General features: G+C 43.1%; 4 protein-coding genes across 4 annotated transcripts in view; 3 read left to right on the top strand and 1 right to left on the bottom strand.

The window, feature by feature from the left end:
- The window catches only part of rhobtb4 (Rho related BTB domain containing 4), a 264,128-nt gene that overhangs the window by 189,096 nt on the left and 57,166 nt on the right, over positions 1-17,866 (top strand). The gene's annotated exons all lie outside the window — the stretch shown is intronic.
- nol6 (nucleolar protein 6 (RNA-associated)) lies at positions 214-17,866 on the bottom strand. The gene is made up of 26 exons (XM_080467754.1): positions 17,734-17,866; positions 17,254-17,472; positions 17,026-17,142; positions 16,728-16,907; positions 16,400-16,568; positions 16,169-16,300; positions 15,774-15,937; positions 15,437-15,557; positions 15,281-15,339; positions 15,065-15,166; positions 14,850-14,965; positions 14,549-14,726; positions 14,220-14,342; positions 12,358-12,506; positions 9,400-9,475; positions 8,520-8,660; positions 8,248-8,365; positions 7,813-7,967; positions 7,071-7,234; positions 6,714-6,866; positions 6,514-6,611; positions 6,204-6,328; positions 3,585-3,674; positions 3,228-3,428; positions 1,308-1,409; positions 214-1,136 (listed from the first exon to the last, which is right to left on the bottom strand). Exons 1-26 carry the CDS (start codon positions 17,770-17,772, stop codon positions 987-989), a joined length of 3,441 nt encoding a protein of 1,146 aa, XP_080323880.1. The 5' UTR covers positions 17,773-17,866; the 3' UTR covers positions 214-986.
- Positions 5,185-6,017, top strand: LOC308111550 (cocaine- and amphetamine-regulated transcript protein-like; the record flags this gene model as incomplete). Its single annotated transcript, XM_080466509.1, has 4 exons — positions 5,185-5,190; positions 5,369-5,551; positions 5,692-5,775; positions 5,910-6,017. The coding sequence occupies 4 exons, from the start codon at positions 5,185-5,187 to the stop codon at positions 6,015-6,017; spliced, it is 381 nt and encodes a 126-aa protein (XP_080322635.1).
- On the top strand, positions 9,448-12,363 carry LOC308112317 (zinc finger BED domain-containing protein 4-like). The gene is made up of 2 exons (XM_080467762.1): positions 9,448-11,128; positions 11,232-12,363. Exons 1-2 carry the CDS (start codon positions 9,656-9,658, stop codon positions 11,778-11,780), a joined length of 2,022 nt encoding a protein of 673 aa, XP_080323888.1. The 5' UTR covers positions 9,448-9,655; the 3' UTR covers positions 11,781-12,363.

Genomic DNA, 17,866 nt, shown 5'->3' with positions numbered 1-17,866 from the left:
ACGGTAGACTGTTTCTACAAGTAATGCATGTACCTGTTGAGTGAACAGGGTTTGTACGTTGAAAAGATGTGACCTGTTAATTGCGGTTCCTTCGATGCTTTTGCAATAATGATTGACGACCTACAGATTTAATGAGATAAACTTCAAAGCCATTATCAAATTTAAAGCATCGGGGGGACAGAATGAGAAATTTCCAAAATTTGTTTTTTTCTTCCATTGGACAAGGACCACCTTCCCTCTGAATTTGGGTGGGCATCCATGTCTCGGTAGGTTTTCAAGTAATAGATAATAGGCACTGCTCCATGAGCTGTTTATAGTTTCTGGATATTTTACTTACAACCCATTCCCACTTTAAACTTCTTTACAATTGTCGCCTCGACTTGCATGTTGTGTTTTCTTAAAACATCCGAGTGTCAGTTATACTGAAAAGTAACCACATGTAGACAATATATTATTTAAGTCACTTCTGAAGGCAGTTGGCTGCATTCACCTTTATTTAGCTGAATACACAGTTGCTCCACACTTCTCACATTTAAAAAAAAAAAAAAAGAAAAAATATATAGCATTTTCTTTTCACTTACAACTATGCTCTATCAATTACTTTTAAGATTTTGAGTGAAATGTGACAATATTTGTCCTTTTCAAAGCACTGTAATTCTGTGAACGATTGACCAAATTATTCAACTCATCAGTTCATCAACACCAAAACCAAATAAAGACGGTTACATGTGATCGGCGTAACAAAAACCCGATAATTTCACTTTGCGAAGTATCCAAAGAGCAGATATACATTTAGTTGATATAATGCAGCACTAAAACAAACATATTTTCTCTCAAACAGCATTGTGAAAAATCAAACAGACTGTCACCAACAAGATGATAAAAAATTGATTCACGTTTCTTTTGTTCATCGTCAAACTGTGGCATCACGACACTTCATATTTCATGTTGGAAAACACATTTGGTCAAAGTGGGACATTTATTCTTTAAAACAACCATTTTTCAGTCTTTGCTTCCACTGATTTGACCAAGTCCTTCCCCATAATCCGGAAGTCCTGGAGTATCGCTTCAACATTGGGGAAGGTTTTTACATCATCCCCGGACACCTCCACATTCCGAGCAGACACCTGAGAAGTCTGATTAAAACAAAGCATGACATTCTCAGGAAAAGCAACCAGTGCCGACATGCAAATATAATGTGAATGTGGTTGGGGGGGGGGAGTCATGAAACAAAGCTTACGCAAAAGGAACATTGGTAAAACTCCAAAAAGCTTTTCTGTGGAAGTTAAGGTTAATGCAACGCTTACCTTAAAAGGTGCTTTCACAAAAGCCTTTGGCTTCCATAAAACTGCGATCACCGTTCCTCCGAGGGGATCGCAGAAGAAGAGGGCCAAGTCTCCAAATGCCTCCTGGAAATAAAGTATGTCAAGTGTGGCAATAGTCTATCCAGAGCAAAGGCAAGTTTCATAATGCGGTATCGGTGAGGCTTGTGACTTTCTAAGAAGACAATGTTTAAAGAAAGAAAAAAAAGAAGTTGTAAACTACATTTCACAGTAGCTGTTTAATCATGCATCCATCTTCTCCCCTATTCACATCATAGCAAAGTCTAAACTGCATCTATGGAACAGGTAATGAGTTATGGTAGCATTACTAGCCAAGGGAAAATTTTCTGACACAGTGAACATTACAGTGAAAGAGGAGAAATAAAATAGAAAGAAGTCCTGGAATCTTAATACGTTTGTTCGAGAACAAGTTCTGACGGTGGATAAAATGCATCTTTAAATATTTGAGTCATGCAAGGAGAGGGCACAGAGAATGAAGAAGCACATGGACCATACACAATCTGAAGGTGTACACGTCGTAAAACTGTTAAATATCCTCCAAGACATCTGCGTTATGGAGGCTTGAGCTCGACATACAGCTCAGTCTGACCATTTCTTTCCTCTGTAATTCGCTTTTATTGTCGGGGAAACAAGAAGTCACCCAGTTAAATATATACTTCTGCCCTAATGAAACAAGCTGTGGTTTTCCAGACAAAATTCTTCTTCGTTGCTTTTTTCATATCCTTTGTAACTTCAGCTCAACCTCTGGAGGATTGTCTTTTGATGCTCAACACCCAGGCACTTTTACTCATTCGCACACGCACACCAACGATGAAATCTGCCATGCAAGGTACTCAAAGTCCTTTGAGAGCAACTTGTTAGTCAGTGTGCCCACATGAGAAAATTTGACTTGTGGACTGGACAAGATGGGAGATCGAGCACGCTCTACCACAGCTGTGCAGAAATGTGTCGTAATCACATCTTCATTTTCACCTGAAGAATATTACTGACAGACGAAACTAACCGTGTCCGTGTGTGTGTGTGTGTGTGTGTGTGTGTGTGTGTGTGTGTGTGGGCTCATTTCATCCTTGGAGCTCAACTCAACTCTGTTATTTTGCCAGAAATTAGACATGAATGATTTGTGTGGTTTGACCAAGATTTATTTGACTGATTTACATGTTAGAAATTCCAAAGTCGAGCAGAATTTGTAAAAAAAACAAACAACTTTGGCATTAGTCCAGTTTAAAGCTGTAGGAGTGGGCTGCATATTGTTTTGAAATAGTTTTCTTCGGTTTTGTTAACCTGCACAGCTGGATTGGCAAATGTATTTTTGGTCTTTTACTTTCCTTCTCTAGGATAGTTAGTTTGGGGAGACTTAAAACTTTTTTGTTTGTCAAACAGCCAAAACTTTTATGTTTTGGCTGTTTGACCACCCTGAAGTTGTTGCTGCTGTATTTTTGTTGCGCCTATTTTCATGTTTAGTAGCGATCATGGATACTTTCTTTTTGTTGTAAATAGAAATACTGTATTTGATCCAATTTGTAGATTTTATACTTTAACAAATTTCCTAAGATGTAGGGGACACAACGCAACACTGAGACCCTGAAATCTTTGTGAGCAAACGAGCATTAGTCTCAAAGCAATGATGTCAGGGTGAGTTTGTAAAAACATGTGGAATGCAACAGTTTGTTGACATTTCACTGTATTTCGCACCAGGTTTCATTAAAATTGAAATGAATATTATGGTAATATTGATGTACGACAACAAAGAACAAGTTTAAATTTAAAGATTATTATGACACTATTTGCTGGTCTTGCCCACTTGAGGTAAAATGGAGCTTTATGCGACACCAAAACTAAAATGCTTTTGACACCCTTGCCCTCGACGGAGGGCAGAATACTCACTCTCAGCTCTGCCAGGTAGATGGACACAGGGTTGTAGTCAACGACTGGCAGGACTCCTCCAGACAGGCCCACGCCAGCAGCCACGGTACCCCTGCTGAAGGTCACAGTGGGAGGGTCGACCGCCTGATTGAGCAGGGGGACCTGCTTCGGCTTCAGGTGAATCATAGCATCATAGGCCTCCAGAGGAGGGCGCATGACCACCTGCACAAACACAGACGAGCGCACATTACAAAAGTGCCACATAAATGAAACAGCAAATTAAACACAAAGATTGTTCATAGAAAAAATGTCACACAAACATGACTGATCAAATAAACAGTGAGTTGGAAGCAAGAGGTTTCAGCACTTCGTACTAACCCGGACATCTTGTGTCTGGCTGCCGTCCATCAGCTGATGCTCCAGGACCTTCAGACTCTCTGCAGCCACCAGCATCACACGCTGCAACATCTGAATAACACAAGAGGGTAAAGAAATGGTTAAATAAACAAAGTAGAGGACTCTTGACAAGGTTCAATCTTATTCCACTCGAATATTTAGCTCAAACAAAGGCACTGGTGGAAGGGCTCGCTTTATGATTCCAAAGGCCATTTTACAAGGTAAATTAACAGATAGGACAAAATCATCTTCAAGAAGAAAAATGAAAATGAGAAAATGCCGGGTTTGGTGTAATTTTTGTAATATTGCTTCAAACAACTACTGTGCAAGTACAGTGAGACTATTAACCATGTGAAGGTGTGTAATCCCTAACAATGGATTGAGGCCCTTAAATAATGTAATGTATTTAATTACTTCAGACGTGTTCATACTTTAATACTAGATCATACAAATTCATGTCATATCTCAGATCTACAAGGAAAAATGGTGAATGAGCAACGTTTGTACAACAGGCTATGTAACCAAATCCTTTGCTGCTGCTCCCTAGTGGTCAGTGAGAGGAATTGAGCTGGCTGTACTCAACACAATGTGAACCAGGATCATTTGCTAATCCTTCAATTTTAAAACTTACTCAAAATTGTATGTATAGATTAAGGGACAGATAGATGATCTTCACATATCCACGTCATTGTTCACGACCCTCTTTCTCTCTCATTATGATCTCCTAACTCAAAACTGGCCCATCAGTGGGTCTAATCTGGTTTATCGGACAAGCCTGCAATGTATGAAAACTTATAAAAAACTGAAGGGAGGATAGGCATCTTAATGCTCGTGACTGTATGAGTGAAAACATGTTGAAGGCTGCAGAAACTGTGCTCTGCCAACATTAACCTGAAGAGAAATAAACTTGGCTGAAAAAAATTCTGATCTTCCAACAGATTAGCCAAATGCCTAATCTGTTGGCATCTGTGGGAAAACAAACAAACCAGAGTGCGGAAAAGATACCGGTACCGGCCAGGCCCGGTATAGTATCGTTCTAAAGGCGTCAGTACCGGTATACCGAACAACCCTAGAAAGCAGGTGTTATATCTTAATGGTTACTGCTCATGTTATACATTTTTACTGTATGTTATAATTTGCAAATATGTATTATTATGTTGTGTGCCTGCCCGGGGACTGCAGATGGAAACTAGCTCCGGTTAAAATCTGGTACGAAGCATCTTTTCTTCAAGATTAATGTTTTTGTACATTACTTTTTTTTTGTGTTCTTACATGTGATAAAATCCAAAGACAAAATCCAAGTTGCAAATAGAGGATATTTCAGTGTTTTGTGTTTTTATGATCTACCTGTAATTCTTTGCATTAAATTCAATGTAAGTGAAACACAGATTTATTAAAATAATTTTTTTCACTGGTCCAACTCACGTAATATCCAGGGGGGCTGATTGCTAACCCTAACCCTAACCCTTCAGGTTAAAGGCAGTTTGTTTTTCTTCACCGTCACTTATGCTGGATCACACAGGTTTCCTTTCTCTATATTGTAGTTGACTGTTTGCTGCCATGAGATGATGAAGTTGGCAACATGCAAGTAGAACTGAAATAAAGTGAATTGAACAAGACACCAAAAGTCCTCCAGTGGTGACTTGAGGCCACAATCACATCATCGACAGGACGTCACAGAGTTCCTGCTCTCCACTGCCATTATAAAGGGCGATGCTGGGTCAGGCACACCACAAAAGTTGGACTTGTGAAAGGATTGTGGTAAGAGAGCACAGGAAACTTATCTGGGTCAGCTACGCACCATGAGGAGCACGTTTGTGTACCTTTTTTGCACACTACTCTGTGCAAAAGGACTCTTCTGCAGCTATGGCCAGATCCAGACGGAGGGATACCAAAGGAGATATTTGACTTATTTCACTACGATGGACGACAGCAATGAAAAGCAACTGGTAAGCTACGTGTAAAGGGCTCAATTATCAAGTATTCTTGCAGGACGTTTTGTTATTTATTGAAAACGCTCTTTTAAAGTTAAGCAGTTTTACTATTGGCGATTCAACAAGTATGAAAGTAACACACTTTGATTTTTCAGATCAATGATTTACACGAGGTGTTGGAAAAACTTCAGAACAATCACCTTCCATCTCACAGAAAAAAACATGGCTTTCTGCCTTTGGTATGTAATGCCACAGTAAAGTCCATCTGGACGTTTTAAAAAATGTTAATCAATCCATTAAAAAAAAAAAAAAAAAAAAAAGGTTTTAGTCATCCATCCATTTCTTTCTTTAATGCGGCTCTGTATGTTTGCAGTGTGATCCAGGTGACCAGTGTGCTCTGAGAAAAGGCTCAAGGATTGGAAAACTATGCGACTGTTTGTTGCCAAGAACGTGCAACTCCTTTCTACACCGATGTTTATGACTACAAGTCAGTCAAACACAGGAAAAGTACTTAAAAATGTTGTAATCTGCTACATGGAACAGTTTGTAAATATTAAATTTTTGTCCCTTGTGAGTGACCAAATGTAATATTTAATCACTAAAACACCCAGAATGATGTGCTTCTGTAATAAACTGTTGTGAAATGCTATTTTCTCCTTGTACTGACCTGTACACTTGGGGTCCGTCTGGTCCATAGAGACAGTTTGTGGTCTTTAGGCGTAGCTATAAACATGACGGGCAGAGACTCCCTGGAGGCCATGAAGCCATTCTTGATCTCGGTGTAGTCGGCAGCTACACGTGACAGAGAGTTGAACAACAATTACACTTGGCCTTGAAACAGCCAAGAACACGGGCAGGAAGTTAAAGTATGTCGGGTGTGCATAAAAAAAAAAAAAAAAAAAGGAGGTCAGGAGGGATTTATTTTGGTCATGCGGAGGGAAAAAAAGATTGGGGGGGGGGGGGGGGGGGGTACTTGCCTGTGAGTTGGTTGTTGAGGTTGACGATCAGCGGGTTGTTCCTCCAGTCAAAGGACGAGAGCAGATGAAGGAAGCGAAGGAAGCCCACCTGAGGAGAACTGAGGACGACAGAGTGAGTCATTGACATGACCTACTGAACAAACGGAGGGTGGGAAGCGACTGATGAGGTCGACAAAACAAAACTCGGTGCTGGAAGTTACCCGGGATCAGTAAACGGTGCAGGCTGCAGGAAAAGAGACGCCACCAGCAGGTCTGCCGCGTCCTCTGTAACGTCGTCACTGAAGAGCTGAGCTGCAAGCCAGCGCTTGGCCAGACGACAGACCGCTCCGAAACACTGGTGCTGCTGCTGGAGCCTGAACACAAGATGAATAAAAGATAGAAATGGGAGCAAATCTGGATGATGAGATAAATATTATGCTCAATAAAGAAGAAAAACAAAAGTGAACAGAATATATTCACAGCGTGTAAGAGCTAAAATGTAATAATAATAATAATAATTAAAAAAGAAAGCTGGTAGGAAATCTGTAGCTTGAGTGCTGTCGGTGTTAAAACTTTACCCGTGTAATGTGCTCGTGAGTAAAGGCTTGTGGATGGTGGCCATCTCCAGAGCCTGCGCCTCCTCATTGTCTCTAACCACGAGCAGGCCCTCAGGATTCACGCTCTCCCTCAGCACCTGAGGCTCACGGTGATACGCCACCTGGATTCTGAATACCAGGCCATCCTGAACACAAAATCAGACTTACAATGTCATCAAAGTTCAACCTCAACTTAAAAACCTTGTCGCTCCGACACCGAAGAGACACGTCAGACTGTCTGGGTAAAAAGCAGAAAGATTCTGTGTTTTAGACAAATGAAGCAGTTGGTATTGATACGCCTCTGCTGCTGATGAATCCTGACGGAGTCACCACCCTTCTTCTCCTGTTTCTGAGCATTTAAACCTTCTTTCCGACGGCAGAGCAGCAGGTTTCTCACCTGCAGTCACCGGACCCACAAAGCTGTCTGCTGCTTCCTACTGTGCATTCAAATACTCTCATAACTACAAGCATCATAAACAGTGTTACATTGCATTACTTGTGTCTCTAGGCACAACCAAAACAGAACCAGACTGTACGTTTGATTGGTGACTGTATGCTTCAATGTTCAAATGCTTTATTATAAAAGACATCAGGTGCTTTTCGGCTGGCAATTAGTACACACTGGAACAAGAATGAAATGTTTGGACATACCCATGGCCTATAATTATATTCTTATATCAAGGTCAAACCTCTGTGTCACATATGCAGATCTATGAATCCGTACCTTCAAGACATCCAGATGTGTGGGACAGGGCCTGCATGTGTAGTTGTGGTGCTTCTTTAGCAACTCTCCAAGACGAATGTGGAAGGCAGCTCGAATATGGCGGATTGCGAGGCGGTCATGTGGCCACTTTCCACTTCCCTCCATGTGACAGATTACTGCGAGGATGGCATTAAAAGTTTGTATAGACAATAGTCTGGGGTCAGGAGACTGCAAATACACACTTAAGTCATTCCTTATTTCTTCTCTGCTCCAGACACTGACAAAAATAACTAAAAAATAAGACATATAAACATGTGATTAAGAAATGAGTAAAGTAAACCTATGTTTTTGAGATTAAAACCTGCATCTATATACGTCACAATTTCTGGAAAGCGACCTTATATTTTCAGAGAGGAGGAAAGCATATAAATCCTTCCTGCAGGTTGACGCACTAACCTGTGATCGGGGTAATATAAGGAGGACATGGTTTGCCTTCCTTTGGCACCAGTGATCTGGAGAACTTTTCCCTATCAAAGAAGGAATAGTCCAGCTTCAGAGGCACAGGTGGAAAGACCTGCAAGGCACAGGTGAAACGTTAGAGCTGCAACAAAACTAAAGGAACACAGAAATGCTAAAAGCAGCTACCATTTGACTCGAGGAGGATGCAGACGACATAACAGAACCATCAGATGTCTGCAGCGATGAGATCAGTTCTTACAAAGAATTACCTGAGTGTATCTGAGCGCAGGGTGGGCTCCTTGCACTGCTGTGATGGAGAGAGGGAGATCTTCCAGTGCCCACAGTTTCCTGCTCAGGTCATCATAAGCCTGAACCACCACCAAACTTTCCTCCTCTCCAGTACTAGGCACCTGAGGAGCACAACACATCCAAAAAATGCTGTTTTATCACCGAATGCATTCCTCGAGGCTTACAGCAACACTGACACCCTCTCCTGGTTGTCAACGGAACTTTTTTCCGTAAACCAAAGTTGGATGTCAACACATCCGGGTTCCCAAGGATGTCAACCATGCTTTTATCTTTTAATGTTATTAGGTTTATCTTGCCGGAATCTAATACATGAAGACTGAATATGAAATACATTTCAGCAGAGCAGCTGATAGACCGTTCTTGAGACTATTAGATGAATGTTACCACAATTTAGACATTAATAAAGTAAAGTAAAGCTCTTTTCATAAGGTTCACAAAAATCAACAGAACTGAAAACTTTCTAATTAGCTATATTCTGTGCTTTCTGAAAAACATATGGAAAACACTAATCCCTTGTCAAGCTCGTTCTCGTCCAAAACCTTGCAATCTGGATTGAGAGACATAGCTAACAGCTAGCCAGGGGGAATCATGTAAGATTTCACTGTATCTGAAAATCACTCACTTTCCCGAAAACATGTGGCATTTGTCATTTTATGTGAAAAGTGGTGCTTTTCCAAATGAAAAGAATACGGATGGAACAATAAATATAGCTCACTCATGAGCCGATATCAGTGGGCAGACATGTTGCCTGTTAATCATTGACATTTTAATGAATTTGATGCCCACCTTTTTGCAAATGTGCAAGTATGTAAAGCAATAAATAACAGAATCCTCGTTTACCTCACTTCCTGTTTTGATGACGTCATCCAGCACCGCCCCGACGTATCTGACGCAGGACTCGGGGATGTCTGCGTGACTGCAGGGAGATTAAAAACAAACGAGGCTTTCGTTTAAAAATAATAATAAATGCATAAACGTGTGTGACACTTTGTATTTGAGAAAGTACGATGTGAAACCCGGCAAGCGCGTCCCGCTACAGCCTCGTGCTCTCCGCTCGGAGCTATCGTGTTGCTTCGCACGCGCCGCGCGCGGCACCATGAAGCGCTCCGGCAGGAGACGCAGCTCCGTGTGGGACTGCTTCGAGCAAGTGGGGAACGTGGTGCGCTGCACGAAATGCGACGCCACGCTGAAGTACTGCGGCGGAGCCACCAGCTCCATGATGACACACATGAGCAGGCACAGTCTGTCCGCGGCGCCGCTGGACGAGGACGAGAAGCCGCTGATCTGCACCGTGCAGTGCTGCGACGACGAGGGCGCGTCGAATTCGGACATCATGCAGGTCTCCATCATGTCGCCCACGCCTCCGGAGCGGGACTACGGGGAGAGAAAGCGGCCGAAGCGGAGCTCCGTCTGGGACATTTTCGTCAAGGTGGACGACGAGGTGCACTGCACGATGTGCGACACCAAGCTGAAGTACAGGAGCAGCACCACCAGCATGATGTACCACATCAAAAACAAACACCAGGACACCGTGCCCAATGAAGGCGTGTCACTGGCCACGCATGCCGAGGTGACCGAGCTCATCTCCAGAATGATCGAGAAAGATATGCTCCCCATCAGCATAGTCAATGGAGATGGCTTTCGGGAGCTGCTTGCATACACCATGCACAGCTACAAAATGCCATCAACTGGAGAGATCACACGTATTATTGAGGGACACTTCCACGAGAAGGTGGAGGAGCTCATGGTGCAGCTGGGTAGAGCAGAGAAAGTGGCTCTCACAGCTGACTTCTGGACAGCCCTCCCATGTCAGAGGTACATCACAGTGTCTTGTTCATTTATAACGGAGGACTGGCAGGGGAAGTCCGCCGTCCTGCACACACACAGGCTTCCATCCGACAGCCACGTGTCTCCAGACAGACTCACAGAGAGGCTCCTCAGAACTGTGCAGACCTGGGGCATTGAGGGAAAAGTAATGGCGTGTGTTCACAACAGCACGTCCGACACTTTGACGTGCGGCCGTCTCACCTGGGACTACGCCACATGCTTCGCCACAACGTTGCAGCTCACAGTCAATGATGGGCTGAGTGAGGATCTTGTCCGGATCGTCATGACGGCGGGGAAGCTGGTCAGGCACTTCAATCACAACCTGCTGGCAAGTGAGGCCTTGGAACAGAAGCAGGTGCAGATGTGTCTGCCTCAACACAAGCTCATCCAGTCCAGCAAGGCCCGATGGGACACGATCTGTGACATGTTCGAACGGCTGCTTGAGCAGCGGTGGGCGATCAAAGCGGTGCTGTCTGACCGGATGATCACCACCAGGCAGGAGGCGCAGAGCCTGGAGATCGAGGACGACTACTGGCAAATCATAGAGAATTTCACACCTGTCTTGGCAACGTTGAAATGGGCAACAACAGTCATATCTGCTGAAACAGAGGCGTCCATCTCAAACATCTACCCAATCACATTTAGCCTCATTCAGACTCACCTTGTGCCAAAGGAAAGTGATGTAGAACAAGTGTCAGAGTTCAAGCTCAAAGTTCAGAAGTCCCTCAGAAAGCACATGGAGGTAGAAAAGAATTCAATTACATTTTTAACTGAAATATACAGGCACTAATGAAGATAAACCCTCATATAGCTTAATCTGTGTTTTATCACTCTGCTGTTTGCAGGTCGACTCCAGTGACTTGGCCTCAAAACCGGCTCTGATTGCCTCCATGCTGGATCCTCGACACAAACACCTCAGCTTCCTTACGCCAACAGGGAGACTGGCTGCGAAAGTCAAGCTGCACGAACTCGTTTCAAAGTTAGATGTGATGAATACTGCTGTTGCCGCAAAGGATGAGCAGCAAGAGACCCTGATCACACCTGATGTCAGTCAAGTGGCTCCGCCCTCCCAAACCAGAAGTGACACGAAGAACACCATGATGCTGCTCCTGGGTGACAACTACAGCTCCTCGTATGCCACCGACTCCGAGGCGCAGGTCGATTACTACCTGCGAGACATTGCGCCCACACTGGACATCAACCCTCTGGACTGGTGGAGGGTCAATGGACCAAGGTTCCCCAAACTGGCTATTCTCGCCAGGCACCATTTGTGTGTACCCGGGGTCTCGCTCCCATCTCTGTTGTCAGAGGCCGGACAAATATTTGCAAATATGCGCACAAGACTCAACCCCGAGCATGTTGATATGATGATCTTTGTCAACAGAAATGCATGACCTGCAGGGTTGTTACATGATCAGGATGTAGATGGACGTCCAACACCGATACCAAAAAAAAAAAAAAAGATACTGAAGTGCCGTGTACTCAAAATGTTAAAGTCACAGCATTAACACAGCAGGTATTTCCCAGGTATTATTTTTACGACCTGCTAGTGTCAGCAGGGCTGCAAGAAAACATTTTACCTCATCAAGAACAGTCAATATGTCAAAACTGAAATGGAAAATTAAAAGTCAATGGGCTGCTCTGTCTTTAACACAGTGGCCAGCCAGGCTGTCTGGCTGTGCACCTCCTGTTGGTTGGAAAGTGTTTTGATTTGTGTGTGTAACTAACATGTCATCAACAAGGTGATTTCCTGTTGGGTTTTCTCCATACAAGCTTGTTCGTATGTGGTGGTTATTAACACATGCTGTGCATTTTAAATGGACCTACATTCAAAAAAAACAAAACAAGTTTATTAAATAGTGAAATTATTTAAATTATTGTAGTTAGAAACCCAACAAAAACTCTGATCACTGTATACCTACCAGTATTAATGTCATTGTTCCAAGAGTCTGACTGAGATTAAATACATACAGCTGTAGCAGGTGTGTGATGATCTGTCGAGGGACCAGCCGTTTTTGGCACATGTGCTCTCCCTCCCACAGCACGGCCTCAGTGATCGCACCGTCCTGGAAGCGTCGCAACTCAGAGCGAGGACCCCACAGCTGACGAAATTCAGCCGCCTGGCAGAGAAACAATAATAAAAACATCACCATCCAAGATAAATATATCATAAAAGCGAGACACAAGGGCACAGCTTGAAAAGAAAAATGTGAGCAGTCCACCGCACGATACAAAGAGAGCTTTATTCAAATACATCAGAAATAACAGTAAACCAAAGTGCAGAACAATTCAATGAATAAAAAATACTCGCATAGACTCATGCACATTGAGTAAACTGAGCAACTTAAAGGGGACATATCATGCTAAATCCACTTTTTTAGCCCTTAAATGCATGTTGTTGTATATTTAGAGTGTTCAGAAGTACAGAAAAGTTCAAAGTAGTCTCTTCAGGTGCTCCGTTGATATCTTTATATTCTGTTTTGGTCATATTTTGCGATCGGTTTCGATTTTTCTATTCTCTATTACGTTTTTTGAACAATGACGTCACAGTATTCCCGGCGGAACTGCCAAATTAGGACATCGACATTTCGAGCAATCCGCCATTTTTGTTTCTCGCTGCGATTTTGTAGTCCAACCGAAGTTACGAGAGGATAAGTCGAAATGTTCGGTTGTTGGATGTAGTAACCCACAAGCTTCGTTACACCGTCTCCCAGCATCAGAACCTTTTCGAAGTGCCTGGTTGAGTTTTATTTTTCACAGAAATGTACCCACATCTGTGGGTAAGGTCATTTTTGTGTGCGCGAAGCACTTTAAGGACGACTGCTTCAGCAACCTCCGCCAGTATAAAGAAGGATTTGCCGAAAGACTTCGTCTGATTGAGTGGTCAGTTCCTTCTATCTATGGAGACGACGAACAGAGCACTTCGGTAAGCTGTATATAACGCTAAAAAGTGTGATGATAAGACGTCCCTGTCATTGTTTTGTTAGCATTAGCAGTTGCACCGTCTTCATATGTTAGCGCTGTGTGCTCGTTTTAGATTAGAATGTAACTTCTGTGTTAAATAGTCGTTGTAATACAGGCAGTATTGTAGTAGTGGGCATGGATGGAGAAGTTAGTGTAAATATAGTAACACACCATTGCGTTACATCCATATGAAGACGTTGTTCTGCAGGTGCATCGTCATTTTCATCTCGCTCCGCCGGGTCCGACTCTGGCTCCAACATGTATGGCTGGATGGACAAATCTTCCGTTGTTGACATTTTGTAAATAATGTGTGAATATAAAGTTTCTGCGCCGCTAGATAATTGTATCTGTTCTATCAAACTACAAAGATGGCCGAACAGGGTGGCGTTGAACTGAGTGTCACCTCTGCAACCTGGAGAGGGGGCAGGGTATGAAGTGTCTCATTTGCATTTGAAGAGACCGCCCCAAAACGAGTTGCTCTCAGAAGCACATCAGAAAAGGGGTTGAAAAGGGGCCTGTGGAGCTATAATAATGAGGAATTCAGACCCAAGCATTGCAGTTCCGTGTTGTATAGACCACAACTGTATGATTTATATGTAAAAAGGAAGGATTTAAAAGCATGATATGTCTCCTTTAATGCAAGTGATGACATAATGACTAAGTAACTGTAATTTTATCTATGCACATGGTTAATGCATCTTTTCTCTCAAGAGTAACGCAATAACAAAACAGACCCAATTTGTTCTTGTTTCATTTTGGATATTCACCCTCAAAGTGAGCGAAACCAAATGATGGCGTGGTGAAGGTTACCAGGCAAACCAGGAGATAAAGTGTGACGAAGCAAGAAAGAGGAGATGGGTGGAAATTACCTTGGGGCTGTCTGCTGGTGGGCCTCTTTCTAGGACGGAAGCTGCCAACTCCGGCTTTAAGAGCAACCCAAAGGAAAGGGGAGGCTGATCCTTGTACTTTGGGGCTTCACTCTCCACAGACCACTGCATTGGCACAAAAACAAAACATGCTCAAGAAATGGGGATCAAAATATTTGTATAGGATAATTATTATTATTTCTTTTGTTTGTTTAGATTCAAATAAATCTAGCTCAATTTTAAACCAAAACTGAAAAAAAAAAAAAACCTTGGCAAACAGAAAATAAGCCAAACAAGAATCCCTATCAGCTCTCAATAAAAGTTGGTCCTACCTCCGGATCAGGGGAGAGAGAGTGGGTGAGGAGATGAATCCTCTGGCCCAGTCCCCGCTGGAGCAGGGACAGGATGAAAGGGAGTGAAGTTTGAATGTAATTTCCACTGTGGTCCATCAGCTCACTGAGGAGATTCAGTTTCTTACAGCTGGACTGGAACTTCACCAGCTCACATAACCTGAAAACCAGAAGAGCAAACACAATGAGAAGAGAAGCACTTGTGTGTGTGAAAAAGGAAACTTTTTTTTTTTTTTGGTCATTTCGGGATTTCCTAACAATATTAGCTGAACGACACACATACTGGAAAACATGGTCACTTGTTCTGATCATGGGTTTGGGGGTCATGAGGAGGCTGTAGAACCCGTCCACAGTGGGGTTGTCCCAAAACTGCATCGACACAGACGCCTCATGCTGTACCTGTGACACAATGGAAAACGATCAGCAACCGTCACTTAATAGTAAAAATAACTAGGGAAATACATTGCTTAAACTCTCAACATTTTTAACACTATTTACCTGTTTGTAGGTACACGCAGTCATGTCGGCACACATGTTAAGATGCCCTGAAGGGTCAATAAACACAACCTGGAAAGCATCATGGAAATCGGCCAAAGATGGCTGTAGGTTTATAGACAAAAGGGGAAAAGGAAAAGAAATGGTGAATGATTTGAGTTGAATTGTTGTGTTTGAAACGTGAAATCAGAGGTTCTCCATTCACTACAGGCCTCTTACAGCAGCTGAATCAGGATTTTTGGCAAGGCTCACTCCATTGTCTGTCAGGTCTGTAGATGCTGAGGGTTACACAAGAGAAGGACAAGTTGCAGGAGGTTCAAAATGATGTCAAGCATATTATTACACACAAACACACAGAGAGGGACATTTTCTTACCCAAAAAGTTTAAACTGTTTCGCAGCAGCTGATAGGCAGTCATGGTGTTGCTGATTCTGTGACTCATGAGCAGATAAGCCAGCAACATTGAAGCCAAAAATCCATTAAAACAACCAGTGCCCTGCAAGACATGAAGACATCCATCAGTCTCAGAGAAGAACGTTTACATTTAAGGGGTGAAAGTTGCATGTTAGGAATGGAGAGATCATACACAGTAATGTTTGGAGGAGAAGTACATACACAGAATAATTGGAGACAATTATGAGTTGTTATTGTCTGGTTTGTTTTTTTATTTCCATCTTACAATGCAAAAAGGAGCCATGCACAATCTTTCTACCTGGTCAAGCTCTCTTTGACGAAGCCAGACTTTAAGCAAAGCCACCCCTCCAGCAAAAGCTGGGCACTGGGAGCTGACTGCAGAGAGGAACTGGAGATGAGCCCGCAGCAGTAAATCCCCCAGGAGAGAGCTGTTGTAATGCGGAGTGGGAGGCTCGCTGCTTTCTGTTACATACCAAACAAGAATGAAAGTCAGTCTGGGTGGGAGTGACATTTAATGTAAACGGTTGCTGCTGAACAATGTGGTTCTGAAAGCCTCAGCTGAATGTTCGTACAACCTTTTGCAGATAATTGTCGGTACTAAATATATTGCAATCATTTTCTGAACATTTTTCTGTGAAGGCATCTGGAAAATTAAGATCAGTTGAAAGATTTTGGTCTATAGACAATACAAACCAATCGGGGATGTTTGCAGTCCAGTGTACCACTCTGTCCGGATGTTATTTCTCTGAGGGTGGAAACGACTCGGCTTGAAGAACCCAGGAGGCGGACAGGCATGAACGCGAATGGTGAAGCTGGACTCTTTATCTGAAGGTTTGGAAAAGACAGGACAATTTGTATCACAATCACAACACACACAGTACATTACATTTACTATGACATGCAAATAATTAAAAAGCTAATTACCTGGAGGGCAAAGCAGAAGGACGGGTCGGAGTCGATTTCCATGGAGACAGGAATAACGCATGGTCCCGATGTCGGAAGAGGAGGAGAGATTCTCCGCCAGACCTGCCAGGTACAGAGCTCTTTTCCTCGGATATCTCTGGTTCATGACATCTTTCGGATGGAGGACATTCTAAAAATAACAGCGTCAATAGGAATTCCATGATAATAATGTCAAAAAGAAAGAAAAAAAAGCATCACTGTTTTATAATTCATAAAGTATTATCAGTGAGAGAGAGAGAGAGAGAAAGAGCGAGAGAGAGAGAGAAGGAAAGCAGGGCGAATGACTTACAGCAGGGATTGTGACGACAAGGTCCACCATGACATTCGGCTTTGTGCAGGTTCCCAACGGGTAGCTCCCAATCACATCCACAGACTCAGGAGGCGCCATGTGGAACTTGCCTTTAGTTGTTTTGGGTAGCAGGAGGAACGGTACTTTGACTGCACCAGACAGCCAGGACAGGTCGCTGACCTGAACACACAAAGATCGTGTTATGAATGGGCGCTGATGTTGGTAATGACTTAGGAAATGATGGAGGAATGAGGTTGCAAAGAGACTTAACCCACATAATATTAGCAGTAGATCATACCTCCACCTCCGTTGACTCCGGCACAGTCTGAAGTAACTTGGTGACAGTTTGAATGAAGGAATCGATTTGCCGTTTTCTATGCGCACTCAGGGTGACCTCCTTCAGCAGCTCCTCCATCTGTTATTTATAAGGGATTATTTGCAAGAAGTCCAGGGATTTCGTTTTATATGAAGCAACCAGAAAATGACATTTTTCACCTCTATTTGTGTGAGTGAGCCAACTTCTCACCTGCATTTTGAGAAGACTGCAGTGAAACAGACTCTCAGTCTCTTTCAGCTGGTTCAGCTCCTCAGCTGTAGGAGGTCTGTACAGATCATTTCGGGACAGCTTCACTGGGTGATACACCACCTCCTCTCCCTCCTCCTTTTCGCCGGTATCCTGGGGTTTGCTCCTTTTGGCTTTAGGAGCCTCATTCCGATCCTCACTGGAGGAGTCTGAAGGGATCATCTGTGAAACAGCAGCAGCACTGCTTCAGTACAACGAGGGCCGTGGCTGTGAAATCTAAAGCTACAAGCTAAGCGGGGGTCCAATTATTGTTTGTTATACAGTGACATTGGAAGTTTAGTAAGTGTAGTAGCAAGTTAACGACCAGCGCAATTTGAACTAAAATCGTGGAACAGTTCTGTGATCCAGCAAGTAAGATTCTTTTCTATTGAAAAGGGACGTTACCAAGCGGCCAGAAATAATGAGAAAAATCTCCGGTTTTACCTCCGTGGGCTCCTCTGAGACAGCCTGCTTGTTCTTCATGTTGAAACTGCTTCTGATATGACGATAAGTAGACTTATTTGCAAGTTTTCATCAACACTTCTTTCCCTTCATTGCGTCCCCACATGTGCCAAGT

The sequence above is a fragment of the Lipophrys pholis genome (genome assembly GCF_963383615.2).
Source record: "Lipophrys pholis genome assembly, chromosome: 7".
NCBI classification, from domain to species: domain Eukaryota; kingdom Metazoa; phylum Chordata; class Actinopteri; order Blenniiformes; family Blenniidae; genus Lipophrys; species Lipophrys pholis.
This window is presented reverse-complemented; position numbering and strand designations above follow the sequence as displayed.